The sequence below is a fragment of the Salvelinus namaycush genome, chromosome 39, assembly GCF_016432855.1.
Source record: "Salvelinus namaycush isolate Seneca chromosome 39, SaNama_1.0, whole genome shotgun sequence".
NCBI lineage: Eukaryota > Metazoa > Chordata > Actinopteri > Salmoniformes > Salmonidae > Salvelinus > Salvelinus namaycush.
In genome coordinates this window covers 20164701-20183192 of record NC_052345.1, presented here as the reverse complement: position 1 = coordinate 20183192, position 18492 = coordinate 20164701, and the positions used below count along the sequence as shown (strand labels likewise).

Here is an 18492-nt window from a genome sequence, read left to right as displayed (position 1 = left end):
GTATAGAGGTCTGCTGTTGGAGGTCATTCTACACTTCGTGGATCTCCTGCATGTATTTTCTGATGTTTAATCAGACCACTTGAATGAGAGTATCTCTTGTCACACTGGTTAGGCTTCTCTCCTGTGTGGCTAAGTTCAAGTTGGGTACTGAGGTACCGTAACCTCTTAGCTGAAAGTCGAAGGCCGAAGGGTAGTAAAGTTTTTGGGGGGGTAAGGATTCTCAGCCGTTTTTGCTTTTCTTTTCAGTTTTTCCTTTTTTGGAAGAGAGCGGGAGTGGAGATTTCGCAAAATTCTTCAAATAGGTCGGTCCCTGGGATCGGGCTGGCGAATACGGTTCGCTTTGCGTGGAAGGACAAGGAGATGGAGCCATTCGGACGTGAAACTTTTGGAAGGACTATCTTAATGTGGATCCTTAAACTGACAGGGAAGGATGTGTTTTGCCTCCTAGGTTACCCGTTGGAGGGAACTTATGATGTGGCTTTACACACAGAAGAAAAACACGACGAGATCCTGAAAAAGGTGAGAGAAGTGGGAGGTGCGAGGCCGATGTGCCACTACGAGGTAACCAGCTTGGCAAAAAACAATTTCCGGATTGTAACTGTGAACATTTATAACCCGTATGTCAAGGACGAGGAGGTGAGGGCCTTTCTGGGGAGATACATGGATGACATCTCCTCAGCAAGGCACCTCAAGGACTCCCTGGGTTTTTGGAACGGGAGGAGAGACTTCCAGGCCCTCCTCAGGGAGGACCCAAAGGGACTGGGCGGCTACCTTCATCCTCCAGCTATGTTCTCCCTGGGGGCTGACAGGGGGACATTGTTTTATGCACGTCAGCCCCCGTTTTGCAGGTGTTGTATGGCCTACGGCCACATCCTAGCCTCGTGCAGCACAAGAAAGTGCAGATTTTGTGGGTCTGGGGAGGCGAAGGACTTCACAAGGCGAAGGACTGTGACGAGTTAAAGGCGTGCCACGGGTGTGGCTCGTCAGCACACCAGTGGCAGGAATGCCCGGCTCGTCAGAGGTCACACATGTCTGCGGGTGGGGGGGGAGCAGGAGCGGGGGATGGGGGAAGAAGGGGAGGCCCAGACCAAGAACCGAGCGAGTGATGGGGGCGGGAGAAACTGTGTCCTCGCTGGCTTCCCCAGCCCCTCAACTCCTGGTTGAGCTTGATACACCAAGCACGGCTCAGGGCTGGTCAACTGAGGGGGGGTCGCAGTTCCTGTTTGGGGACATGGGCTTCCCTACTCTCTACCCAACCAGATACGGGGCTGGGGAAGTGAAGGAGTTTGGTGGTCAACCCAGAATGCAGGGCACTCGGGAGCCAAACACCCTTCCTGCATCCTGGGTTGGTGAGATGGAGGAAGACGGGGGGACGTCGGGAGGAGAGACGGTGTCCCTGCCGGTGTAGATGGAGCATCGAGTGAGACTCCTGTTTTTTGGGGGGGGGGGGGGGGGGGGTTAGTAGTTGGGTGATGGTTGTTTTTGATTTTAATAGATTTTCTTCATGGAGCCTACTATAACTTTTGTTAGTTTAAATGTAAGCGTTTAAGGGATTTTGTTAAGAGGGCAGTTTTTAGTTATTTAGAAGGTGTAGGTTTTGACTTTTGTTTTTTAAAGGAGGTTCACCTGAGGGATGGAGGGGATGTTAACAGATTTAGGAGGGAGTGGGAAAGGGGAGTCGGTTTGGGGTATAGGTGTGTTGCACTCATCGGGTGTAGGGATTTTGTGTGGGTAAAGGTTGAGGGTTCATTTGGGGTTATGCAGGGGAGGGTTTTGGGGGTGGATGTCACCTTAAGGGATTGCAGATATAGATTAGTGGGGGTGTACGGGCCACAGGTGGCGGCAGACAGGAAGGAGATGGTGGACTGTCTGGCGCCACAAATAGGCAAGTGGTGATAGGGGGGGATTTTAATATAGATTTAGGGGTAGGGGGGATAGCAGTGCAGGCGCCATCACCGGTCTAATGGCTTGCCATGGTCTGGTTGATGGAGGCCTGCACACTACTCCGACAATGACTGGTTCCACTTGGTGCAACTCCCGGGGGGTTGCGCGGAGGCTTGACTATATTTTTCTGTCTAGGTCCTTGGGTCAGTTGAAGCCTTTACGGGTTTTTTCCGTGGGATTGAAGGCCTCCGGTCCATGTGTGAGAGGGTGTTAGAGTGGTGGGATTTAGTTAAGTTAAGGTATGGACAACAAGCTCAAGGACCTGAATTGGTTGAGCCTCCAAAGTGCTTGCCGGTACGTTTCATCATGTACAGGCATAGCTTGGCGTGATCCCCCACCTGTCCAAGATAATCTTGTGGCGGGGAGGAGACACCTTTTGGGACTGTGTCTTTGCCGGAGTAGTATGGGCACGGCTGTTGTTAGGTGGGTGAAAGGGAATTTTGTTTTAACTTGGGCTAGGGTAGAGAGAGGTGTAGGGAGAGCGAGTGGGACGGTCAGGGACAGGTTTCTGCTCTGACTTCTCATAAGCCTCTTTAAACGGGGGCTGTGGGAAGCCAGGTAGGACATGGTAAAGACAGGGAGAGATTGGGGGGTGGAGGGGATAGTGAGGAGGGTGGAAGGAACTTTGAGGGGGAGGATGAAGAGGGAGGAGAGGAATTGGGGGCAGCATGCTGCCCGGGAGAGGTGGAAGGGAGGTTTAGGGCTGGGGTTAATTTAGATGTTTTAAGGGGATAGATTAGGGATGGGAGATTGGGGAAGGTAGGGCTTTAGAGATGTAGTTTGTAGGCATGAAGGGGAGGGAAGATGCTCCCCTGAGTTTTTGTTATTGGGTTTTTGTTTCGTTTTGAATTTAAAAATGCATACATTTTGTTTGGAATATTGATGGTTTTGTATTGTACATAATAAAAACTTTTATATATATAAATAAATAAAAATTCTTCCACTGTCAATATAGTGCATGGTATGTACGTTTAGTATCATTTTTCACCCAACCCAGTTTATTTGTTGACAAATGTTGAAATCAACAATACGTCAAAGGATTCAATTACTGAAAACTGAAACAAACAATTGGATCAAACAGATCAATCCCACTAGACATTGGATTTGATTCAGACCCTGCCGGTGTGCCAGGTGGGCATTGGGTTTGATTCAGACCCTGTCAGTGTGCCAGGTGGGCATTGGGTTTGATTCAGACCCTGTCAGTGTGCCAGGTGGGCATTGGGTTTGATTCAGACCCTGCCAGTGTGCCAGGTGGACATTGGGTTTGATTCAGACCCTGCCAGCATGGCCAGAGATGTAACTTATAACCACTGAACCACCACAGACCTTTCATGCATGACTAAAAACACGTAAGTATTAAATTTACTGCCCTGGTCTAGTATGTCACCGCCTCAGACACCATTCACAATGCTGAGTGTACTGAGTAAAACATGACATATTATTTCCTAACCATTCACAATGCTGGCTGAGGTACGAGTAAATCATGACATATTATTTCCTAATTGTGAAAAAATCCCCACTCCTTAATCAACTAGTCTCCCACTATTTAACCAGAATAACATGAGTTGTGTCCTTCAAACTGTTAGACTGTTAGTCCAAAATCATATTCTTCTTCTTAGATGTATTGTTATGTTCTCTATAATGAAACATCTCCAAGTGAAATAAAGTTGATAAGATACTCTTAATAGACATTAAATAAAAAATGGTTGCTCAGAAATCATTAATTATCATGTTGCTCTCATGAAATGAACAAAATATTTGAATAATTGCAAGGATCATATTTGCATATTGCACATGGACCGTAAGAAATCCTGAATGTATTGAAATGCCTGGGCTCGCAGGGAATGTGTTAATTCATAACCCATCATTTATACCTTTTGCTTGAAAGGGGTGGTTCAGGCAGGCTGGCACGGTCCCTGACCTTACTTCATACTTGGCAGGAACTAATGGGGATCCATAATAAACCCCAGGAAGAGTAGCTGCTGCCTTGGCAGGAACTAATGGGGATCCATAATAAACCCAAGGAAGAGTAGCTGCTGCCTTGGCAGGAACTAATGGGGATCCATAATAAACACCAGGAAGAGTAGCTGCTCCTTGGCAGGATCTAATGGGGATCCTTAATAAACCCCAGGAAGAGAAGCTGCTGCCTTGGCAGGAACTAATGGGGATCCATAATAAACCCCAGGAAGAGTAGCTGCTGCCTTGGCAGGAACTAATGGGGATCCATAATAAACCCGAGGAAGAGTAGCTGCTGCTTTGGCAGGAACACAGTCATGTGATATGTGGTATAGAAAAGTCCAATCTTAGGAGAGTACATAGGAGGCACTATACTGTGTGTCTGCAGGTGTCTATCTGGTAAAAGCCACTGATACAGGTGCCCCTCCACCCTCTGGTGGGATGGATCATGTCTCCAGAGAAACCTTGATTCAAATACTTAGTTTTGTGTGTATTGGGTATATGTTGTGAAATTGTTAGATATTACTTGTTAGACATTACTGCACCGTCGGAGCTAGAAACACAAGCATTTCACTACACCCGCAATAACATCTGCTAAACACGTGTATGTGACCAATAAAATGTGATTTGATTTTGATTTGAAATAAATGTCCTATTTATCAAAGGTGCTTTTGGCTGGGGTCAAAATTACTCCAAAGGATTTGAATTTGTTAAAAGTTCATTTTGATACAGAGACACTAAACCATGATTTAGATTTATTAAGAACAAGTTGATTGACAAAGTCATGAAAAATTGAATAAACCACATTTAGGCTAGGTAGATTAAATAGATTAAATAGATATGCCTCTGGGGTCAAAATGATCCATGTCAGAAGTATGGTTCATTGCAAATATGTAATAGGTGTAAAGTTTGTTTTAATGTGTCACTCATTAAACACGAATCAATCAACACATGCTTCTCTTTGAACGACTTAATATAATATTAAACTTTTATGAAATAAATGAAAAATAAACGTTTGGTTCCTCAACTGCGTTGCCCACTCCAGTCAGCAGATGGCGATGTGCATTTTAGATTCAGGCGATGCTGCCTGTGTGACGTATAATCTAGTGGACGGGGCGCTCCTTCAACAACAACAGCTAGTCAGACCCATCGGTAGCTTTCTAGCAAACATAGCTACAACATTCACGCTCTTTACCCTTTTTTGGTGTATATTAGTCGCTGTGTATTAAACACACTCCTGTCGTAAGTACTCGTTGGCCCTTTTAATTATATATTTACGTTGTTTGTCAGCTAGCTGGTTTGCTAAGTTAGCTTAGAACTAGGCTAGTCGCTAATGCTAGCTAGCGAACATCCCCGACCATGAGTTCACTAAGCTACTCTCCTGCTCAAGAAGAGGCGGTCTACTGGACGGAGAAAGAAGCTCTCGTCAAAGAGGAGGAGGAAGAGATGGATGTTACAATACAAAAACAAGTAGAGGGTGAGGCTGTTACTGTAAAAGAAGAAGAGAAAGACGTTACAGTGAAAGAAGAGGAGGATGTTACAGTAAAAGACGAGGAGGAAGAGAAAGAGGAGGATGCAGTTTTTGGAGTGAAAGAGGAGGAGGGGGAGATTACTGTCACATTGGAAGAAGAAGAGGAGGTTGGAGATCTGTTTAACACCAGTAAGTACCTTCTCTGCAGTCGTTGAACCAATATGCAGTAAAGGGGTTCTACACTTTAATGTTGTTCTGTAGGAATGGCTGAAGCTACACTGTAACATGTAGAACATCAAGAGTGGACCATCAACAAAACGTTAACAATTTATCAAATGCATCCAATGACAATGCCTGAAATACTGTAGTCCTCAATATCTCCTATTAGATTAGCCCAATATGTAGTCTTAAAGGGGCAATCAGCAGTTGTTACATCCATTTTGGGACTTATACATTAATGACATATACCCATCTGTTTCCTGAAGAAATCACATATAAATGCCTCATGAGCTTAGTTCAACTGTCGTATCCCATCAGAACCCAAAATATACACTTTTTTTATTCCAATGTTTGTCAGTAAATAAACAAACACTGTATATCCTCAAAACATGGTTAAAACTATAATGTTGATATCATGGATGGTTGCTTTTCTCCAGCACCATCCCTCAGCTTTTTACCGAAACGGGCAGGGAGTACGCTTTGTTATTGTTTCTACTGCTGATTGCTGCCCCCGTTACTTCTCAATGTTCAAGGACTGTATGTTATTTTCAGAGGTAGACTGGCTCTGGCAGCTAAAATAGTCAAATATTCCATCTAAATGTGAATCGATTCTCAATTGCGATACGTTTCTAGAAACATAAATCGCTGTACTTTCATATCACATCAAAATTATTTCACATAATACTTTCATATCACATCAAAATTATTTCACATAATACTTTCATATCACATCAAAATAGGTAAGCAGTCATGACGCCCCAAACGGTAAACCAAATTAGTTTCTCGTCATCTCTCCTTCCTACAGGCTTCTTTTTCTTCTTTGGACTTTATATGGTGGTTGGCAACCAACATTAAGGTGCATTACCACCATCAACTTGACTGGAGTGTGGACCTCAGTTCATCTTTCAATCACCCACGTGGGTATATACCAAGACAGTCATGAAGAGGGCACAACAAAACCTTTTCCCCCTCAGGAGACTGAAAAGATTTGGCATTAGTCCCCAGATCCTCAAAAGGTAATACAGCTGCACCACGAGAGCATCCTGACCGGTTGCATCAGCCCCTGGTATGGCAACTGCTCGGCATCTGACCGTAAGGCACTACAGAGGGTAGTGCGTACCGCCCAGTACATCATTGTGGCCAAGCTTCCTGCCATCCAGGACCTATATAATAGGCGGTGTCAGAAGAAAGCCCATAAAATCGTTAGACTCCAGTCACCTAAGTTTAGACTGTTTTCTCTGCTACCGCACGGCAAGCGGCACCGGAGCGCCAAGTCTAGAACCAAAAGCCTCCTCAACAGCTTCTACCCCAAAGCCATAAGTCTGCCGAACAATTCATAAAATTGCCACCGGACAATTTACATTTACCCCCCCCCCCCACCACTCTCCCTTTTGTGCACTGCTGCTACTCGCTGGTTGTTTGTTACCTATGCATAGCCACTACGCCCCCACCTTCATGTATATATTACCTCAACTAGCATGTACCCCCGCACACTGACTCAGTACCAGTGCCCCCTGTATATAGCCTCTACACTGACTCGGTACCGGTGCCCCCTGTATATCGCCTCCACACTGACTCGGTACCGGTGCCCCCTGTATATAGCCTCGTTATTGTTTTTCTCATTGTGTTACTTTTTATTATTACTTTTTATTTTAGTCTACTTGGTAAATATTTTCTTCTTCTTGAACTGCACTGTTGGTTAAGGGCTTGTAAGTAAAGCATTTCACGGTAAAGTCTAAGTTGGTGTCTTGACGGATTTGTAAAAAACGGTTTGTCATAAAACACTATATATATTTTTTTTTAAATGTTGCTGACACCCCTCCCCAGAGGTGTCTCATTATTGGGATTCATTGCTGATTCTTACTTGTAGCTCACTATGAGGTGTCTAGTGATACAGGTTAAGGGCCCTGTTGGAGATTGGTGGTTGGTAGTGTTACGCCCCTGAAAAAGGGGAGAAATAATCACGAGAGTGATATGGTAATGTTTACTCATTGAGAACTTTTAGTGCAATCGTTTTACAAAAGTAACACATTTTACAGAATAACAGATCTACAGGAAATAGAGTTTTGTAGGGTACAAGGCTTAATCAAGTCACAACAGTATACACTGTACACCACTGAAACAAATACTATTTTCAATATAACTGTCAAGCACAAAGCTTTAACTCAGTAAACCATAACTCAATTTATCAACAGGCAATAAAGTGTTTGAAAAACCATTATACAAATAATACCGCAAACTCTCTTATTAACAACGCACATGTTCATTCACAATCGACATAAAATGGCAGCTATTCTCAGTACGAAGCTATTCTTCGTTGCAACCGAGCAGGGCTCATATTTCTCTCTGCAAACTTAACTAACTTCCTCAATATGTTACTAAGACACACCTTAAACACTCTTGACATGTTAGCGAGTTATTACATTTAAATTACTCTTTTTAATCATCAATAACGTACCTGAAAAAGGGGAGAAATAATCACGAGAGTGATACGGTAATGTTTACTCATTGAGAACTTTTAGTGCAATGAGAAAAGACCGCGGTTTCTCCGGGAACTTGAGTGGAGACCAGAGCAATCGATCTCAGGCTTATAGATTAAGAGCATTTAGTAGATCACAGATTAACACTTTTACCCAAGACAAAATAAAGTAATCAACATAACATTTACACATTCCTCTCACAATTCGTACCCTTTGTACACTTGACGGATTTTAACACAATTATATGAATGTTATCAATCTTTATCAACTAATACTGAATGCATGATCTTTTTAACCTTAGATGTTTTAAGATCCTCACATACTATGAACTTAGTAATACTTTAATGTATAACAGGCTATGAGTATTTCCTTTAACCTGTTACACTAGCGGAGTCAAGGGAACAAGCAGGGTTGGACAGGGCCATGTTATTATCCCACACACAGTCTCTGTGGTTCATATGAACCCCATTCCTGGGAATTAGGTTTGATTACAAATCGCCCCTGTCTGTTACCACAGAAGGGTTCCGTCTGTCCCATTCCCAGCTAGGTTACGAGGCGCTTTGTCGCCAGTACCTATGACTGGTTGATAGGGGAGTGGTTTCCGTCTGGCCACTCTACCATAAAGGTCTGATTGGTGGAGTGCTGCAGATATGATTGTCCTTCTGGAAGGTTCTCCCATCTCCACAGAGGAACTCTGGAGCTCTGTCAGAGTGACCATCAGGTTTTTGGTCACCTCCCTGACCAAGGCCCTTCTCCCCCAAGTTCTCAGTTTGGCCGGGTGACCAGCTCTAGGAAGAGTATTCCATTTAAGAATGATGGAGGCCACTGTGTTCTTAGGGACCTTCAATGCTGCAGAATTGTTTTTGGTTCCCTACCCCAGATCTGTGCCTCGACACAATCGTGTCTCGGAGCTCTACGGACAATTCCTTCGACCTCATTGCTTGGTTTTTGCTCTGACATGCACTGTCAACTGGGGGACCTTATATAGACAGGTTTGTGCCTTCCAAATCATATCCAATCAATTTAATTTACCACAGGTGGACTCCGAACAAGTTGTAGATACATCTCAAGGATGATTCATGGAAACAGGGTGCAACTGAAAGCAATTTTGAGTCTCATAGCAAAGGGCCTGAAATCTTATGTAAATAAGGTTTTTCTGTTTTTTACCTGTTTTCACTTTTTCTTTATTGTGTGTAGATTAATGAGGATTCAATTTTTTTTAATCCATTTTAAGATAAAGCTGTAACGTATCAAAATGTGGAAAAAGGGGAGGGGTCTGAACTTTCTGAATGAACTATGTTTTATTTAATTTAAAATGTAACCTTTATTTAACTCCCGATCACGGCCGGTTGTAACACAGCCTGGACTCGAACCGGGGTGTCTGTAGTGACGCCTCAAGCATTGAGATGCAGTGTCTCAGACCGCTGCGCCACTTAGGAGCCCCAAAATCGTGTTCTAGTGCTGTCCCCACCTAAAATAAATCTTGGTCAACCAAGAGTCGTCTGTTCTTTTTACCAATCGATTGTTTGAAATGTTATGTGTATTTTTCCATATATAGACACACCTTTATGTGTTTTAATAAAATCAACTATATGTACTGAATTGGTCTGATGCTTTAAGCACACTGTTTGATCAAATTATTAACACACACAAATGACTTGAGGGAGCCAGAGATCAAGATAACCAGAACAGAAAGAAATTCTGCCGTTATGCTTCTGAAGTTTCCTGTAGTGGGCTACACCAGCGGTCGGCAACATTTTCCATTTGGAGTGCCAAGTTATCTTACCATTTCTACCAATTTGTGTGCCAGTTAGGATTTTCATATGCACATTTTTGTGGAATAGTTTCATTTAATTTATAATAGTATCTCAAAATCATTGTCTGTGATTAATCTACATTCTATCTAAATGAAAATTATACAAATCTAAAAGTAATTTTTATTGCCATTGCCAACTATGTAAAGATAGCCTACATAAAGCCAACAAATAAAACAATGCAGCCTGCAGGTAGAAAATATCCTATATATCACATTTGCTGCACATGGCCTGTCTACAATGAACTTGAAACATTGTATCAGCTATCAACTGGGTCGGCCCAAAACTCAAGATAGCAAGCTTGCAACATTGTATAAAATATTCTGGGCCCTCAGTTTCCCTTGCCAGTGAGTTTGGGACAGACACAGCTGTTGGCTATTTGTGCAAAGAATAAGAAGTAATCAGGTATTTTATGACATTTCCACTGGATCAGAGCGTTACATTTTTCCCTTTTATGCTGAGTGGTTATCAAAAGAGCGAGAGCTGGAAATATTTTACGAAAATACTTTGAGGAACTATTGTCATATGCAAATGATTATGATTAGTCTTTGTTTTGCTTGCTGTTCGAGGTGAATAAAATGTTTATTTGAGAAGCTCCACAACTCATTAGTGGTGCAACGTTAAGACAATGAGAAATACTATCAGACATCCCCAAATGGGCACATTTATAGTCCTACATTTGCACGCAGGTCAGGTAGACTAATCCTACTTCTATATGAGTAATCAGGTGTGCATCCTTACTCAACATTGACAGGAGTGTTTCAAACAAAAGACAATGAATAAATTGACAAAACTGACGCATCTTGCGGGGTCAGGTCTGGGTGGTCTGCCAGGGGCCGTTTCGTTTAGTATCCGTTTGGGTCTGTTGGGGAATGATTGTATTTCTCCATAGTTGTACAACTTCATGGGTACACTCTGGGCATCAACTTTTACCTCAAATAAACAGTGGATTTCTGATGTTTTGGGCCTTTAACCATCTGTCTGACTTTGTTGTTAACACAGGAGAGAGATATGGATCCTCTGGGGAGCCTCAACAACATCATGATGCTGAAGAGGCAGAGAAGAGTCTCTCCAGATCAGAACACCTCAAGAAACACCTGCAGAGACCCACAGGGAAGAAATCTCACCACTGCTCTGACTGTGGGAAGAGTTATTCAAGATCAGATTCACTTAAGGTACATAAGAGAATACACCAGCGAGTACACACAGGAGAGAAATCTCACCACTGCTCTGACTGTGGGAAGAGTTACTTAAGATCAGATTCACTTAAACTACACATGAGAATGCACACTGGAGAGAATCTTCACTGCTGCTCTGACTGTGGGAAGAGATTCACCTCTTCAGTAGACCTTAAAATACATCAGAGAATTCACACTGGAGAGAAACCTTTTGGCTGTGATCAATGTGGGAAGAGTTTTACTAAGCCAAGCAACTTGAAATCACATCAGCGAATACACACTGGAGAGAAACCTTATGGCTGTGATCAATGTGGGAAGAGTTTTACTCAGTCAAGCGGCCTGATATCACACCAGATAACACACACAGGAGAGAAATCTTATAGCTGTACTCAATGTGGGAAGAGTTTTGCTACATCTGGCTATCTGAAGATACACCAGAGAATACACACAGGTGAGAAACCTTATAGATGTGATCAATGTGGGAAGAGTTTTGCTACATCTGTCTATCTGAAGATACACCAGAGAATACACACAGGAGAGAAACCTTTTAGCTGTAATCAATGTGGGAAGAGTTTTACTCAGTCAAGCAGCCTGAAATCACACCAAAGAACACACAGGAGAGAAATCCCATAGCTGTAATCAATGTGGGAAGAGTTTTACTCAGTCAAACAGCCTAATATCACACCAGTGGACACACGCATGAGAGAAACCTTATGGCTGTGATGAGATACTCTGATAAAATATATCTAATCAAATATCAGAAATAACATGAAGGAGTTGTTTCGTGATATCAATGAATTAATGTCACAATGTAGAATGTTTTAACATTGTAGTAGGAGTATTTTAATGATGTCATAATGTAGAACCCTAATCGTTTGCCCCCTGTTCTATTGATTTCAGCATGATATGGATATTAGCCTCAGGGGGGAAATCCAGGCTCTGAATTGGAACAATTACTATTTATGTGATTTAACAAAAAGTGACTAACAAAAAATTAGCAGGTGTGATGTTAATGTTTGTATGATGTTTGTCGTGTGTATGTTTTGTATTGTTTATAAAATATATATTTTCAGGTCTTTTTTCAATGACTTGATAACAACTTAATTTCAACGTACTTGCAGCCTACACACATGGACGCAGTATAATCAATTTTATTAACAATCTTACATCACTCCAGTATTTCTTGACAACATTCAAGTGCTAATTGTCTTTATTCCACTACTGAAGAAGCATGACTCAAATCACCTCATATTTCAAACATCCAGCCTGACAAAAGATACATGTTTTATTATTCCATGCCTCACCACTAAGTGAATTGTTGCCAATATATATTAACAAAGGGGAGTACATTTGGTTTTGATCATTCATATTTACAATTCATGTAACATTTAGTTTGACTTTAGTTTTTTGGTTTTCTTGATGGGGAACGTAACAACAAACAATGTAGTAAAACAAGCTTATATTTTGTGTTGGATGTTGCATTCAATTGTTAATATTTTAATCAATAACATTTCCTTAAAATGCTCAGTCTTTCAGTTAAGTTTTTGTTTGTTGTGTACTAAATATTTCAGTTTTTTTATTTTATTTTTTATTTTCTTGTGAAGCCATTGTGTTGCATCCATGTCTGAAATGTACTATATAAATAAAGCTTGATTTGATCATATTGAAAAACAAATTAACCCAGTCACCAACCAATCAACAGACTTTTGCTTAACCAACGAACAAATATGTGCAAAGGCATATCTTGGTCCATCTTAGACTGAATTTATACTGTTTTTCATGCTATCTTCTACCTTGGACCAAACACTATATTGACATCTTAGTATGAAAAACAGTTTAAAATAGTGCCTGGTATGTACGTTAAGTATCACTTTTCAACCAACCCATTTGTTGAAGATGTTGAAATCAACAATACATCAAAGGATTCAACTACTGAAAACTGAAACAAACAAATGGATCAAACAGTATCAATCCCACTTTTCCAGCCTGCTGAAGGCGTGGTGGAGTGGTAAACACCACCCCCGGCTCTACCAGGGGCTTGAGGTGGTCTCCCACAGCTCTGCTTATGTCATGTTCTGTGGCCTTGCCGTTCCATTTCTTGACTGCCCCTGCAACACAGAAATAAACACATTTAGTCATATTATATAAAACACGCAAAGTAATGGATATGGAGCATCTATGGCCTCAGTTACACCTGGCACCTAAATGTGACTTCTGTCATCCGAACATTCCAAGCTGCATTAGGTTCAGATCTACCAGGATGGGCATTGTGTTCGGAATTTGAGTCTGGCCACCGAATATGCATAAACAATGTAAAGAGATGGTGTGAATGAGTGGGGAAAAGTACATTTGAAACAAATTACCTTCATAATATCAAAGAACAAATGTGTGTGTCTGAGAGGATATTAACTTTCATAACTTTCATAAATTACACCAATATCAGTGGACAATTTGCACTAATGTAAATAAACATAGATTGATGGAACATATTCCCTTTTGCTTACGTGATGAACCGCTAAGGGGACATAAATATTTACCATCTAAACCATGTGTGACCTCTCACCTCTCTGGCTGTAGACATGTTCTTCCTAACCAGTCCCTCAACAGCTCTCTGACTGAGCTCCACCCTCACTGGGTCTTCAGAGGAGAGGAAGGCTGAGGAGGGATGGGAGGATGAATGGATCAGTCAGTCAATAAAGTGTAGAGCTGCTGTCTATGTTGTCTGACAAAATCACAATTTTAGTAGTTCATTAAAGTAAATAAGGCTTTATGACTACTGAATACCAACTATCAATCACTTAGATCGTGTATTTTCAGGTAGAGATACATCCTTGGGACGTCCCTAGCCCGTTGAAGTTGACATTTAAAATGGTTAAGGTTAGGGTCTAGGGTAGGGATGTCCCAGTGATTCCAGATAGCATTGATCATTGTGCATTATTCTATCTCTTTTACATAGCAGGTGTAAAAGAAACACAGACAAGACAAGTAGACATGCAGTGCATTATGGTCGTTGTAGTTTAAAAATAGTGCCTAATTATGCGTAACTGTATGTGGGGTTGTTAGAGAAGAACGTGATTGTCAGCCCTAACAATGCATTCTAGCACCTCATCAGGCTCTGAAAAAGGCTTCATTGATGACGTGTTCCTTCTATTCCAGGGGACAGCAGAGGAACTTCATCGATTCCACTCCTTCATCAATACAAGCAGTAAACATTTGAAATTCACCCTCACCTTTGATGTGCATGAAACGAGTTACCGGATGGTAAAATCTGTTGTAGTTTACATCACAGGGAACAGGCTGTTCCTCCATATTACATCACACCTGACTTTGGCATTCTTCTGAATTATGATTGGTTAAATGTAATAACTCCAAAATAGAACAGTGAATTGTAACTTTGCATTGGGACTCGATATTTTATAAAATACAAAACATACACATACAAACAACAACATCATACAAACATTAACTGCATCACACCTGCCCAGACCCACTAGAACATACCTCCATCTCCATTAACTACATCACACCTGCCCAGACCCACTAGAACACACCTCCATCTCCATTAACTACATCACACCTGCCCAGACCCACTAGAACACACCTCCATCTCCATTAACTACATCACACCAGCCCAGACCCACTAGAACACACCCCCATCTCCATTAACAACATCACACCTGCCCAGACCCACTAGAACACACCCCCATCTCCATTAACTACATCACACCTGCCCAGACCCACTAGAACACACCCCCATCGCATCAGCACCATTTTATTTCTCTCCGTCACTTAAAACTTTTAGATAATAAAGCATTTGACCTTTCTTTTGAATTAACAACAGAGGATTGGTTGATTTCCAGGTTTTAATTAAGTATAATATTTAAGATGATTGACGAGAAAAGTATCATCCAACCATCGGGTATCTCACTGCATCCTCAAATGCCATGTCTTGAAATATACAGACAGACATATCAAAAGTAATTTTACATTGTATAACTGTACTTCTGACAGCCAACTTTCTAACTCCTCCCATAACTTTATGACGTCATAACATTCCCAGGATTATTGAGTCATTGTTAGTTTTACACTTAAGACATGACTCTGCCGTTGTGCTGTAGAATTTGTGAATTTTGTCTCTTGTATAATAAGGGACTATCATTTGTCCCAACATCACAGGCCACAGACTTTGATGCAGTTAAAGACTTCCAAAAGTTTTTCTGCAGTTTAAGATAAACTTAGTTTTTTTTAATGGGGTTTCTCCCTGTGCACCTGCCAATGTTAATCTATTGAACGAGACAAGTTACAAGACAGGACATATTGCTAATGTTCTTCCCATTGATAACCTGAAAGACAATTAACTTGTGGGCGGTGGTGGTGATGACGGCCTATTGGATGACGTCGTCCATCGGGATTCCCCAAAAAAGAAGACGCTCTGGAGTCAGATGTGGAGGAGGAGGTTGATCATCAGGAGTCAGATATGAAGGAGGAGGTTGATCATCAGGAGTCAGATGTGAAGGAAGAGATTGATCATCAGGAGTCAGATGTGAAGGAGGAGGTTGATCATCAGGAGTCAGATGTGAAGGAGGAGGTTGATCATCAGGAGTCAGATGTGAAGGAGGTTGTTGATCATCAGGAGCCAGATGTGAAGGAGGAGGTTGATCATCAGGAGTCAGATGTGAAGGAGGAGATTGATCATCAGGAGTCAGATGTGAAGGAGGAGGTTGATCGTCAGGTGTGAAGGAGGAGGTTGATCATCAGGAGTCAGATGTGAAGGAAGAGATTGATCATCAGGAGTCAGATGTGAAGGAGGAGGTTGATCATCAGGAGTCAGATGTGAAAGAGGAGGTTGATCATCAGGAGTCAGATGTGAAGGAGGAGGTTGATCATCAGGAGTTAGATGTGAAGGAGGAGGTTCATCATCAGGAGTCAGATGTGAAGGAGGAGGTTGATCATCAGGAGTCAGATGTGAAGGAGGAGGTTGATCATCAGGAGTCAGATGTGAAGGAGGAGGTTGATCATCAGGAGTCAGATGTGAAGGAGGTTGTTGATCATCAGGAGCCAGATGTGAAGGATGAGGTTGATCATCAGGAGTCAGATGTGAAGGAGGAGATTGATCATCAGGAGTCAGATGTGAAGGAGGAGGTTGATCATCAGGAGTCAGGTGTGAAGGAGGAGGTTGATCATCAGGAGTCAGATGTGAAGGAAGAGATTGATCATCAGGAGTCAGATGTGAAGGAGGAGGTTGATCATCAGGAGTCAGATGTGAAGGAGGAGGTTGATCATCAGGAGTCAGATGTGAAGGAGGAGGTTGATCATCAGGAGTTAGATGTGAAGAAGGAGGTTGATCATCAGGAGTCAGATGTGAAGGAGGAGGTTGATCATCAGTGAACCTCTAAGATTGTGGCTGGGCTGGCGTTTACACTCCCAGTTTGGTCATATATTTTGATACATTGAATGTTGATATTGTGTTATATGATATGTATTTGTACCTCCTGTTTCATGCAGTGATGTCACAAAGTACTGCCCCTATATACACAGTGCATTCGGAAGTTTTCAGACCCCTTCACTTTTTCTACATTTTGTTACGTTACAGCCTTATTCTAAAATGGATTAAATAATCTTTTCCCCCTCATCAATCTACACACAATATCCAATAATGACATGACAATACCCCATAATGACATCACAATACCCAATAATGACATCGCAATACCCCATAATGACACCACAATACCCCATAATGACTAAGCAAAAACAGGTTTTTATAAATGATAAATGAAAAAATGTGATTTTCTTTAAAAAACAAGGACATTTCTAAGTGACCCCAAACTTTTGAACGGTAGTGTACATTATGTATTGTTACACCATGTAGGAGCAGTACAGACCTAGTCTGTTCATTATATACATCTACATGCTGTATTGTTACACCATGTAGGAGCAGTATAGACCTAGTCTGTTCATTATATACATCTAGATGATGTATTGTTACACCATGTAGGAGCAGTATAGACCTAGTCAGTTCATTATATACATCTACATGCTGTATTTTTACACCATGTAGGAGCAGTATAGACCTAGTCTGTTTATTATATACATCTAGATGATGTATTGTTACACCATGTAGGAGCAGTATAGACCTAGTCTGTTCATTATATACATCTACATGATGTATTGTTACACCATGTAGGGGCAGTATAGACCTACAGTAGCTAGCTACTTTTTTAGATTTAGTTTGACTTAATGAAACTGCCTTAAATGTGCTGTAGTAAACATTTTTTATTCGCACTAATCGATCAACACATTCCTGTCTTTGTATGTCTCAATATAATAGTATTATTTAATTAAATCCATTTAAAATAATCTTTGTCTGAAAATAAATTGTGATCCTCAACTGCGTTTCCCACTCCAGTCAGCAGACGGCGATGTGCGTCTTTCAGGCGATGCTGCTGCCCGACGTATAATCTAGTGGACGGTTCTTCAGAAACAGCTCGTCAACCACCTCGGTAGCTTGCTAGCCAACATAGCCGAAATATTCAAGCTATTTATACGCTTTCGGTGTATATTAGCTACTGTGTTTTAGACACACTTCTGTCGTATCTACGTGTTAACCTATTTAATTTAATATTACGTTATTTTGTATTAGTCAGCTATAGTAGCTGGCTGGTTTAGTTAGCACTAGCCTAGTCGCTAATGATAGCTAGCTAGCTAACATCCCCGAACATGAGGTCAGTATGCTGGACGGAGAAAGAGGGTCTCTGGCAGAACATTGTTGTGAAAGAGGAGAAGGAAGAAGAGGATGTCACAGTAAAACAAGAAGTAGAGGTTGAGGCTGTTACAGTGAAAGAAGAAGAGAAAGACGTTTCAGTGGAAGAAGAGGAAGACGCGTTCAGAGTGAAAGAGGAGGAGGTTGTTACAGTAAAAGAAGAGGCGGAAGAGAAAGAGGAGGATGCAGTTTTTGGAGTGAAGAAGGAGAAAGAGGGAGAGATAACGGTCATATTGAAAGATGAAGAGGCGGAGATGGGAGATCTGATTAACACCAGTAAGTACCGCCTTAAATGTGTTTTTAACTTTGGATATTCGGAGTTGGCTCGTCAATACCTCTTCAACGGAGGGCCCAGGATGATGACTGATATGTCTAGAATCAGACGACGTAGAGAGCAAGCTACCCCTTGTTTTCTCCGTTCCCAAAAAGTGAATTAACATATATTTGAGAAGGGTCTATCTGCTGACCGCATACTGGGGGGCACTGCATGTAGTGATGTTTTACTACACACCGTGCCCCCAAATAGTGCCATGTGAGAGTTGGGTTGGCTACACCAAAGAATATGGATATACTGACAAGATGTCTCTCTGCCCTAACAAAGGGAGGTCGTTGTCCACAAAGCTTCACTGCGGGTTGTCTAGCTCCCGCCTATCCTTTCTTTGGATTG

At 41.8% G+C, this 18492-nt stretch overlaps 1 protein-coding gene across 1 annotated transcript; it reads left to right on the top strand.

The window, feature by feature from the left end:
• Positions 1–1105: 1105 nt before the first annotated feature.
• On the top strand, positions 1106–11834 carry LOC120032749 (zinc finger protein 239-like). The gene is made up of 3 exons (XM_038978934.1): positions 1106–1404; positions 10975–11633; positions 11824–11834. Exons 1-3 carry the CDS (start codon positions 1106–1108, stop codon positions 11832–11834), a joined length of 969 nt encoding a protein of 322 aa, XP_038834862.1.
• The last annotated feature ends 6658 nt before the right edge of the window (positions 11835–18492 follow it).

Bases quoted from the DNA above. Each gene is read 5' to 3' on its own strand.
- LOC120032749 (XM_038978934.1), top strand. From the start codon at position 1,106: ATGGGGGCGGGAGAAACTGTGTCCTCGCTGGCTTCCCCAGCCCCTCAA. The intron at 1,405-10,974 runs GTAGATGGAGCA...AGAACACCTCAA, and splicing joins GAGACGGTGTCCCTGCCGGT to GAAACACCTGCAGAGACCCA.